Source organism: Oncorhynchus gorbuscha, linkage group LG06, assembly GCF_021184085.1.
Source record: "Oncorhynchus gorbuscha isolate QuinsamMale2020 ecotype Even-year linkage group LG06, OgorEven_v1.0, whole genome shotgun sequence".
Lineage (NCBI taxonomy): Eukaryota > Metazoa > Chordata > Actinopteri > Salmoniformes > Salmonidae > Oncorhynchus > Oncorhynchus gorbuscha.
In genome coordinates this window covers 60,739,653-60,752,152 of record NC_060178.1, presented here as the reverse complement: position 1 = coordinate 60,752,152, position 12,500 = coordinate 60,739,653, and the positions used below count along the sequence as shown (strand labels likewise).

The window sequence follows — 12,500 nt, the reverse complement described above, 5'->3', positions numbered from 1 at the left end:
ATATTTAATGCTGTCGACAATGTGTCAGCTGTCTGTGACAAACCCCCACGGAACGGAACATGCTGGGAAATCCCTCCACTGGACACTTGCAGATGCAGACTCAAATTCACAAGTGGCCTGGGCCTTGGACCGATGCACCCAGCCTCCTAGAATCTCAGCAGCACTCAAGGCCTTCTCAGAGAAGAGAACACGTGTGTCTAGATGTGAGTATGTGTGTGTGCGGGTGCACGATTACAGTTTATGAACAGAGTGGAGTATGTGAGTTTCAAAACGAGTGTGACAGAGTGAGAGTGAGAAACGGAGAGCGAGGGAGACAAAGGGAGAAAGACGTGTGTGTGTGGGGGGGGGGGGGGCGCGACAAAACCAAGAAATGGTGCGAAGCGCTCAGTGTTTCCCTCGGGACAAAAAAAGTGTTTAATAAAAAGTGTCAAGTGTAGATCCAGTATTCCTCCTCGGCTAGGAGCTAAGGAGGTGACATGACTGACAGGCTGGGCTTGGCGGCAGGAGGTCTGAGTCCCAGACATAGTGTGTGTGCTTGCTCAAACACTATACTTGCACAGCTGGTCAAGCCTATGGACACACACACACACACACACACACACACACACACACACACACACACACACACACACACACACACACACACACACACACACACACACACACACACACACACACACACACACACACACACACACACACACACACACACACACACACACACACACACACACACACACACACACACACACACACACACACACACCATTTGAATTCCACTTTATCTTTGGGCCCTGGCAATTAGAGCCTGCCTCTATCTGTCAGTGGTAGGGGCCAGGAGCCATTGCGGGGCCCTGCTGATAGACAGGACTTTAATTAAAGCTGGTCCCCTCAGCACCCGACGGTTTAGGCTCTGAGTATACTGTGCTCCTGCTGCTACTACTGGGGATGCACAGGGAGAGACAGGCAGCAGAGAGAGCCTCCAGTCCTATCTGTGACAGCACTATCCAGTCCCTCCAGGATTTAGCAATTCCGCAAAAACCTTTTTTTTGCGTGCAAAATCAACAATTGCCTGCATATTACATGAGGGCTTGCAAATTTGACCAATCCCTGCACTATTACCACATATAACAATCAAATCACTGCAATATTACTGGATAAAAAAACTGTCTGACCACCGCACTACAAAAAGAGGGCTCGCAATTTGAACCAATCAATGAACTTACAAAAAATTGCAATCCTGCAGGGACTGATTACAGCAGGTGGCAGAAGATGGCAGAGTTTGCTGTTGGCATGAGTGCTTATAATACCTATGACGTCAACTTTTTCTTATCTGGCGCATGCACACATACAGCCTAGTGCTGAAGTTGCACTTCCTCCCATTTACTGACTGAGGAACTGAGCACGTGAGTCTTTGTGATTCGCTGGTTTAAGGGAGGCGGTTTAAGGGTTAAATGCATGAAAGTGATGGGGATGATTCACATGGTTAAGGTCAGTGTAGAGGTTAATGCAACCAGTGGACAGATAGAGGGGTCTGACAGGCTGGAGGACAGTCCAAAGACACAATGTCCCTACAAATCATATGTACCACTGAAGGCACTTTCTGAGTAAGGTGCATCCAGAGAATTGGAGTCAAAGACTTTTGGAGGAATATTCCGACTTACGACCTGAGTGAGTCAGAACGTTGCGCACACGCACACGCACACACACACACACACACACACACACACACACACACACACACACACACACACACACACACACACACACACACACACACACACACACACACACACACACACACACACACACACACACACACACACACACACACACACACACACACGATTATGTCTCCCTAATTTTGTATGGCTCAGTGGCAAACTGCAGAGGGAGTAGTACTGGCATAATCACACAGGGGACTGGTCTTACTCATGCTACAATGCCAGTGCTGATAATTACCCTTATCACCGGTGCTAGTCACTGAATGCTGCAAGCACACATGGACTGCTACTGATAATGATGATGATGATGTTCTCAGCATAGAGATGTTCTATTATGGCTCTCACCAGGTGATGTGATTTCAAGATATTTGGAGGGAAAAAGGAAATGGTAGAGGGGAGAGAGGGGCTGGGGGAAGAGGAGACGGGGAAGGGGAAAGAGGGCCTGAGGGAAGAGGAGACGGGGAAGGGGAGAGAGGGCCTGAGGGAAGAGGAGATGGGGAAGGGGAGAGAGGGCCTGAGGGAAGAGGAGACGGGGAAGGGGAGAGAGGGCCTGAGGGAAGAGGAGACGGGGAAGGGGAGAGAGGGCCTGAGGGAAGAGGAGATGGGGAAGGGGAGAGAGGGGATGAGGGAAGAGACGGGGATGGGGAGAGAGGGGCTGAGGGAAGAGGAGAGAGGGGATGAGGGAAGAGACGGGGAAGAGGAGAGAGGGGCTGAGGGAAGAGGAGATGGGGAAGGGGAGAGAGGGGATGAGGGAAGAGACGGGGAAGAGGAGAGAGGGGCTGAGGGAAGAGGAGATGGGGAAGGGGAGAGAGGGGATGAGGGAAGAGACGGGGAAGGGGAGAGAGGGGCTGAGGGACGAGGAGATGGGGAAGGGGGAGAGGGGATGAGGGAAGAGACGGGGGAAGGGGAGAGAGGGGCTGAGGGAAGAGGAGATGGGGAAGGGGAGAGAGGGGATGAGGGAAGAGGAGACGGGGAAGGGGAGAGAGGGGCTGAGGGAAGAGGAGATGGGGAAGAGGAGAGAGGGGCTGAGGGAAGTGGAGATGGGGAAGGGGGGTTAGGGGCTTGAGGAGAGGGAGAGGGTAGAGGAAAAAGTGGAGGGTAGAGATACCATCAGGCGGGTGTGGTGGGCTTCGGAGCCGTGGGGGCTACAGAGACGGTGGTTTTACCTTTAGGATGCTGATATCTCTACTCTGATAGCCAGAACACTAATGTCTGTTGTGGTGGAAGCCTGGGGCCAAATGGAGATGACATCTCTATTGGAGGTGGCCAGAGGGCTGCCAGGATATATGCTTTAGTGAGGTCCGGAAGTTAAAGCTCGTTTACTGCATTTCTATACAATTCAAAACACTAAAAAGCTATATTTGGAGAAAAACAACATCCCACACTGGCTTTGAAGTGTTATAGTATTTGATATTTGCCCTTTTAACACACTAACACAAGCACGCAGGCATAAGCACACAAGCAGGCACATATCCACGCAAACACACACGTACGCACACACGCAAACAAGCCTAAGCGAGATTTTGTCACAGGCAAATCAGTTTTGGACGGCCGGGAAACCCACATGACGGCGGAGAGCAAAACGTTATGTTTTAAAGTTGATTTCCCGCAATTCTACACATTATGCCACGTTACTATGACATCTGAGTGAGGGTGACTAACAACAACAAGGATCAGTGGAGGTCAGGGCCCCTGTGTTCCCAGTCGGTAATTCAGCCACGATTACTACACATTTAGATAGTAGGCTAGACTAACTAGACTCATTTACCAATCGAAAAAATGTTAGCTGACGAGGCCTAATTGAGCGACTGTCAGTGAGTGACATGTAACAAGAGGGATGCTGATGCACTGGCAAGTCTCGCAATTACAACTTGCGGATTCTACTATTCTAAATCTCAACAGTAAATTGAGATCCCGAATAATCTGTATACACACAGTACCAGTCAAAAGTTTGGACACGCCTACTCATTCCAGGGTTTCTCTTTACGTGTACACTTTTCTACATGGTAGAATAATAGTGAAGACATCAAAACTATGAAATAACACATATGGAATCATGTAGTAAGAAAAAAAGAAATCAACATATATTTTATATTGGAGATTCTCTAAATAGCCACCCGTTGCCTTGATGACAGCTTTGCACACTCTTGGCATTCTCTCAACCAGCTTCATGAGGTAGTCACCTGGAAAGAATTTCAATTAGCAGGTGTACCTTCTCCAAAGTTAATTTGTAAGCAAAAAGAAATGACAGTTCATCATTACTTTAAGATATGAAGGACTGTCAATAAGGAACATTTTAAGAACTTTGAAAGTTTCATCAAGAGCAGTTGAAAAACCATCAAGCGCTATGATGAAACTGACTCTCATGAGGACCGCCACTGGAATGGAAGACCCAGAGTTACCTCTGCTGCAGAGGATAAGTTCATTTGAGTTCCCAGCCTCAGAAATTGCAGCCCAAATAAATGCTTCACAGAGTTCAAGTAACAGACACATCTCAACCACAACTGTTCAGATGAGACTGCGTGAATCCTGCCTGCATGGTCGAATTGCTGCAAAGAAACCACTACTAAAGGACACCAATAATAAGAAGAGACTTGCTTGGGCCAAGAAACAAGAGCAATAGACATTAGACTGGTGTAAATCTGTCCTTTGGTCTGATGAGTCCAAATTGGAGATGTTTGGTTCCAACCGGGTGTGGGGGTGCTTTGCTGGTGACAGTCTGTGATTTATTTAGAATTCAAGGCACACTTAACCAGCATGGCTACCACATCCTTCTGCAGCGATACTCCATCCCATCTGGTTTGGGCTTAGTGAGATTATCATTTATTTTTCAACACGACAATGACCCAACACACCTCCAGGCTGTGTAAGGGCTATTTGACCAAGACAGAGAGTGATGGTGCTGCATCAGATGACCTGGCCTCCACAATCACCTGACCTCAACCAAATTGAGATGGTTTGGGATGAGTTAGAATGCAGAATGAAGGAAAAGCAGCCAACAAGTGCTCAGCATATGTGGGAACTCCTTCAAGACTGTTGGAAAAGCATTCCAGGTGAATCTGAGAATACCAAGAGTGTGCAAAGCTTTCATCAAGGCAAAGGGTGGCTATTTGAAGAATCTCAAATATAGTTTTGATGTCTGCACTACTATTCTACTGTCATGCCCTGACCTTAGTATTCTTTGTTTTCTTTATTATTTTGGTTAGGTCAGGGTGTGACATGGGTGATGTATGTGTTTTTGTCTAGTTGCCTGTGTCTGCACTTTTGTATGATAGCAAACTATACAAAATAACAAAACAAACGTGAAGCTAAGTGTTCGTCTTCATTAATAAATAATAGAAGATGTATTCATATCACGCTGCGCCTTGGTCTCCTCTGTTCAACGAACGTGACATCTACAATGTAGAAAATAGGATAAAGAAAGAAAAAACAGTGAATGAGTAGGTGTTCTAAAACTTTTGACCGGTAGTGTATACTTTCTTAATTACAGATGGCAGTTGTCATGACAGCCCAGTAAGATGGAGTCGTAGATTTATTTCTGCAGTACCAAGGCAGAGCTGCAAATATGCCACATCCCTTCACGGTCTTTAAAAACAGCCATTTTCAACAAACTAGACTCGACAATAAAAATCTAAGTAATGAAAAAGTGAAAATAATACTTTTCATTGTCGTCGTCCTCCTCCCTTTTTGTACACTGCTGCTACTCGCTGTTTATTATCTTTGCATAGTCACTTCACCCCCACATACATGTACAAATGACCTCAACTAACCTGTACCCCCTCACACTGACTCGGTACCGGTACCCCCTGTATACAGCCTTGTTATTGTTATTTTATTGTGTTACTTTTTATTCTTTCTTTTTATTTTAGTCTATTTGATAAATATTTTCTTAACTCTTCTTGAACTGCACTGTTGGTTAAGGGCTTGTAAGTAAGTTGCATTTCACGGTAAAGTCTACACTTGTTGTGTTCGCGGCATGTGACAAATAAAGTTCGATTTTGAAGAAAAAAAATGAAATACATTGGCCATCAAGCAAACTTCTAATCTTTTTCAGTGCAAAAAAAGTGCTTGAAAGGTTTCTGTACTTGAGGTTAAAAAAAATCCTAAATGTTGTGGTTTGAAAACTTTCAAATACAAACTTTCAAAAACTCTACAACAAACCTACACTCTCAATCTCTGGCGTGTGATCACGTCACGTCATCTCTAATCTGTACCTCATTTGCAGTGAGTGATTCAATTCCTCCATATCAGCCCTGCTTCCAACTACAGTTGAAGTCGGAAGTTTTACATACACCTTAGCCAAATACATTTAAACTCAGTTTTCACAATTCCTGACATTTAATCCTAGTAAAAATTATTCCCTGTTTTAGGTCAGTTAGGATCACCACTTTATTTGAAGAATGTGAAATGTCAGAATAATAGTAGAGAGAATGATTTATTTAAGCTTTTATTTCTTTCATCACATTCCCAGTGGGTCAGAAGTTTACATACACTCAATTAGTATTTGGTAGCATTGCCTTTAAATGATTTAACTTGGGTCAAACGTTTCAGGTAGCCTTCCACAAGCTTCCCACAATATGATGGGTGAATTTTGGCCATTTCCACCTGACAGAGCTGGTGTAACTGAGTCAGGTTTGTAGGCCTCCTTGCTCGCACACACTTTTTCAGTTCTGTCCAAAAATGTTCTACAGGATTGAGATCAGGGCTTTGTGATGGCCACTCCAATACCTTGACTTTGTTGTCATTAAGCCATTTTGCCACAACTTTGGAAGCATGCTTGGGGTTATTGTTCATTTTGAAAACCCATTTGCAACCAAGCTTTAACTTCTGATGTCTTGAGATGTTGCTTCAATATATCCACAAAATTTTCCGACCTCATGATGCCATCTATTTTGTGAAGTGCATCAGTCCCTCCTGCAGCAAAGCACCGCCACAACATGATGCTGCCACCCCCGTGCTTCACGGTTGGGATGGTGTTCTTCAGCTTGCAACCCTCCCCGTTTTTCCTCCAAACATAACAATGGTCATTATGGCCAAACAGTTCTATTTTTGTTTCATCAGACCAGAGGACATTTCTACAAAAAGTACAATCTTTGTCCCCATGTGCAGTTGCAAACCGTAGTCTGGCTTTTTTATGGTAGTTTTGGAGCAGTGGCTTCTTCTTTGCTGAGCGGCCTTTCAGGTTATGTCAATATAGGACTCTTTTACTGTGGATATAGGTAATTTTGTACCCCTTTCCTCCAGCATCTTCACAAGGTTCTTTGCGGTTGTTCTGGGACTGATTTGCACTTTTCACACCAAAGTACGTTCATCTCTAGGAGACAGAAATTGTCTCCTTCCTGAGCGGTATGGCGGCTGCGTGGTCCCATGGTGTTTATACTTAGATACTATTGTTTGTACAGATGAACGTGGTACCTTCAGGCATTTGGAAATTGCTCAGAAGGATGAATCAGACTTGTGGAGGTCTACAATTTTTTTCTGAGGTCTTGGCTGATTTCTTTTGATTTTCCCATGATGTCAAGCAAAGAAGCACTGAGTTTGAAAGTAGGCCTTGAAATACATCCACAGGTACACCTCCAATTGACTCAAATGATGTCAACTAGCCTATCAGAGAAGCTTCTGAAGCCATGACATTTTCTGGAATTTTCCAAGCTGTTTAAGGGCACAGTCAACTTAGTGCATGTAAACTTCTGACCCACTGGAATTGTGATACAGTGAATTATAAGTGAAATAATCTGTCTGTAAACAATTGTTGAAACAATTACTTGTGTTATGCACAAAGAAGATGTCCTAACCCACTTGCCAAAACTACAGTTTGTTAACAAGAAATTTGTGGAAAAACGAGTTTTAATGACTCCAACCTAAGTGTATGTAACTTCCGACTTCAACTGTAACTAAAGTTTGTAACCTCTCCTGCTCATTACAGCTCCGACCAACAGTAAATACAACATTGCTTGTTCCTCGCGCATACGCACACACAGGTCCCCCAGATGCCTGGCCTCGCTTGTCTTGTGTTCTTCATTAATGGTTGAGTGGTTATTTGATAAACGAGGACAGCTACACCGACCATGCTCTCTGTGTTAGCAGCCTGTCACGATCTGTGTACGACAACTTTCATAACCCAGAGAGCACCCATGACCCGATAGGGTCAGCCAGCCGGCCAATCACATGATCTTATGGAGGTCCTCCAATGTCATGCTCTCCAAAATGGACTTCTGACAGACACAGACAGGAAACCACTTTTCACTTACAAGAAACACCAACAGGTAGGTTAGAGGACTTTGTGTATGAACTGGCCTGGCTAGTTGCTATGCATTGATACATTCAACTAAGTATACTGTCGGCTGCCACACATTCAACATCGGTCATTCATCTACCGTGGTGAGGGTCTCAGAGAAGGACCCATGTAATATGATACAAAGATTCCTCCAGGAGTGAATGTACAGACTTGACTAATTCACCCATGATCCTCTTTCACCACTATTTAATCATCATTCAATCCCTCTGCCTATGACACAGATTTATTTCGACCACGAGGCATTTGGGCAGTCGGACAAAAAGCAAGTGTGGATCCTTTAAGTAGCCATGTTTTCACAAACTAAAATAGTCCCCCTCTACTGAGATGGCAGACTGAGATGGCAGACTGAGATGGCAGACTCAGGGGATTACCCCATCCTACAGGCTCCTTCCTAAACTTCCCCTTTTCGCCAATGAAGAGTCTCACTTCCTATTTCAGGGGACAAAAGAGGAAATGAAAGGGAGAATGTGTGGATCAGCAAAAACATACCATTCCCCATGATCTCTCTCTCTCATTCTCCCTCTCTTTCCTTCTCACGCACATGCACACACATGCACGCACATGCACACACATGCACGCACATGCACACACAAACAAATGAACATGATTGAAAAAGCAACATCTTTGGTATTGATTTCTCTGTAAAAGAAACCGCTGTATGTTTACACGTGGTTTATTGATTTGGGGATATACTGTAGTCACGTACAGTATCTGTCGTCACGTACAGTACCTGTAGTCACGTACAGTATCTGTCGTCATGTACAGTATCTGTAGTCATGTACAGTATCATCACGTACAGTATCTGTAGTCATGTACAGTATCTGTAGTCACGTACAGTATCTGTCGTCATGTACAGTAGTCATGTACAGTATCTGTCACGTCATCTGTAGTACAGTATCTGTAGTCACGTCACGTACAGTATCTGTAGTCATGTACAGTATCTGTAGTCATGTACAGTATCTGTATCTGTAGTCACAGTATCTGTAGTCATCTGTAGTCACGTACAGTATCTGTCGTCACAGTATCTGTATCTGTAGTCACGTACAGTATCTGTGTCACGTCAGTATAGTCATGTACAGTATCTGTCGTCATGTACAGTATCTGTCGTCATGTACATTATCTGTCGTCATGTACATTATCTGTCGTCATGTACAGTATCTGTCGTCATGTACATTATCTGTCGTCATGTACAGTATCTGTAGTCATGTACAGTATCTGTCGTCATGTACATTATCTGTCGTCACGTACAGTATCTGTAGTCATGTACAGTATCTGTCGTCATGTACATTATCTGTCGTCATGTACAGTATCTGTCGTCACGTACAGTATCTGTCGTCACGTACAGTATCTGTCATCATGTACAGTATCTGTCGTCATGTACATTATCTGTCGTCACGTACATTATCTGTCGTCATGTACAGTATCTGTCGTCATGTACATTATCCATCGTCATGTACGTTATCTGTCGTCACGTACATTATCTATAGTCATGTACAGTATCTGTCGTCATGTACATTATCTGTCGTCACGTACAGTATCTGTCGTCATGTACATTATCTGTCGTCACGTACATTATCTGTCGTCATGTACATTATCTGTCGTCACGTACATTATCTGTCGTCATGTACATTATCTGTCGTCACGTACATTATCTGTCGCCATGTACATTATGTACATTACATTATCTGTCGCCATGTACATTATCTGTCGTCATGTACATTATCATGTACATTATCTGTCATGTACATTATCTGTCGTCATGTACAGTATCTGTCTTCATGTACAGTATCTGTCGTCATGTACATTATCTGTAGTCATGTACATTATCTGTCGTACACGCGTCACGTACAGTATCTGTCGTCATGTACATTATCTGTAGTCATGTACAGTATCTGTCGTCATGTACAGTATCTGTCGTCATGTACATTATCTGTAGTCATGTACAGTATCTGTCGTCAATGACATACAGCTGACTGCTTGCATGACCAATCAACCGAGCCGATTCTACAATTTCAGCACATTTGAAGGAAATAGGAAGTGTGATGACCATCTTTTCACGCACATTACGGCACATGACTCTGTTAGCACAGGAATGTGGTCCAGAGCGAAGTAACACCAATCCGTTTTTACCACTTGATGTTTGAACACTTATGACATCAATCTCAGGTCTTTAAATAAACACATCTGACTGGTGACATTTCTGAGAGCTTCCTCTCAGCCCTGCATCATGGGCCCTCAGCAACAGGAAGTGACACGTGGCTACTGACTCACCGCAGGCACCAGTAGTTTGTTGACCTCCTCCACAGCCCGCTTCAGCTTGATCTCAGCGCGGTTCTGTGCGTCCTCCACTGTGATCAGGACATGCAGGTCCTCGTTGAGGTGTTCCCAGTTGGGTTTGCCGCGGTTCTGCTCTTCCTGATGGGGGGGAATGGAGGAAAAGAGTTCAAAACAAGTCCAGACAGAGGCTGTACCTCTTGGGCCGTTTTCCCAGACACAAATTAAACCTAATTCAGGACTAACAGATTCTCATTGGAGAAGGGATTTTTAATCCAGGACTAACAGATTCTCAATAGAGAAGAGCTTTTTAGTCCAAGACTAACAGATTCTCAATGGAGAAGAGCTTTTTAGTCCAGGACTAACAGATTATCAATGGAGAAGAGCTTTTTAGTCCAGGACTAACAGATTATCAATGGAGAAGAGCTTTTTAGTCCAGGACTAACAGATTCTCAATGGAGAAGAGCTTTTTAGTCCAGGACTAACAGATTCTCAATGGAGAAGAGCTTTTTAGTCCAGGACTAACATATTATCAATGGAGAAGAGCTTTTTAGTCCAGGACTAACAGATTATCAATGGAGAAGATCTTTTTAGTCCAGGACTAACAGATTATCAATGGAGAAGAGCTTTTTAGTCCAGGACTAACAGATTATCAATGGAGAAGAGCTTTTTAGTCCAGGACTAACAGATTATCAATGGAGAAGAGCTTTTTAGTCCAGGACTAACAGATTATCAATGGAGAAGAGCTTTTTAGTCCAGGACTAACAGATTATCAATGGAGAAGAGCTTTTAGTCCAGGACTAACAGATTATCAATGGAGGAGAGCTTTTAGTCCAGGACTAACAGATTATCAATGGAGGAGAGCTTTTTAGTCCAGGACTAACAGATTATCAATGGAGAAGAGCTTTTTAGTCCAGGACTAACAGATTATCAATGGAGAAGAGCTTTTAGTCCAGGACTAACAGATTATCAATGGAGAAGAGCTTTTTAGTCCAGGACTAACAGATTATCAATGGAGAAGAGCTTTTTAGTCCAGGACTAACAGATTATCAATGGAGAAGAGCTTTTTAGTCCAGGACTAACAGATTATCAATGGAGAAGAGCTTTTAGTCCAGAACTAACAGATTATCAATGGAGAAGAGCTTTTAGTCCAGGACTAACAGATTATCAATGGAGGAGAGCTTTTTAGTCCAGGACTAACAGATTATCAATGGAGGAGAGCTTTTAGTCCAGGACTAACAGATTATCAATGGAGAAGAGCTTTTTAGTCCAGAACTAACAGATTATCAATGGAGAAGAGCTTTTAGTCCAGGACTAACAGATTATCAATGGAGGAGAGCTTTTAGTCCAGGACTAACAGATTATCAATGGAGGAGAGCTTTTAGTCCAGGACTAACAGATTATCAATGGAGAAGAGCTTTTTAGTCCAGGACTAACAGATTCTCAATGGAGAAGAGCTTTTTAGTCCAGGACTAACAGATTATCAATGGAGGAGAGCTTTTTAGTCCAGGACTAACAGATTATCAATGGAGAAGAGCTTTTTAGTCCAGGACTAACAGATTATCAATGGAGAAGAGCTTTTTAGTCCAGGACTAACAGATTCTCAATGGAGAAGAGCTTTTTAGTCCAGGACTAACAGATTATCAATGGAGAAGAGCTTTTAGTCCAGGACTAACAGATTATCAATGGAGAAGAGCTTTTAGTCCAGGACTAACAGATTATCAATGGAGAAGAGCTTTTTAGTCCAGGACTAACAGATTATCAATGGAGAAGAGCTTTTTAGTCCAGGACTAGGCTTAATCTGTGTCTTGGGAATCAAAGCAAATTGTATTTGTGACATGCACCAAATACAACAGGTGTAGACGTTACAGTGAAATGCTTACTTACGAGCCCCTTAACCGACAATGCAGTTTTAAGAACAATATGTGCCAAGTAAAAAGAAATAGATAAGTAAAACATTTGAAAATGTAAAAAAAATCAAAATAATTAAAGAGCAGTAGTAAAATAACAGTAGCGAGGCTACATACAGCGTGTATCGGTAGAGAGTCAACGGGCAGGGGCACAAGTTAGTTGAGGTAACTGAGGTAATATGCACATGTCGGCAGAAACAGGCCCCATATATGTTTTGACGGGGGTCAGCGGTCAAATATGATCAACGACCAATGATTTGTCAGTATTGCATGTAATTTACTCACTCCAAAATA

The 12,500-nt window shown here is 43.4% G+C and overlaps 1 protein-coding gene across 2 annotated transcripts in view; it reads right to left on the bottom strand.

Moving 5' to 3' along the window:
• LOC124038175 (protein quaking-like) overlaps window positions 1–12,500 on the bottom strand; it is a 120,747-nt gene that overhangs the window by 28,254 nt on the left and 79,993 nt on the right. For both annotated transcript variants that reach the window (XM_046353704.1, XM_046353702.1), the window contains exon 4: window positions 10,294–10,437. In XM_046353704.1, coding sequence (XP_046209660.1) covers window positions 10,294–10,437 — 144 coding nt within the window. The remainder of the gene's footprint in view (window positions 1–10,293; window positions 10,438–12,500) is intronic.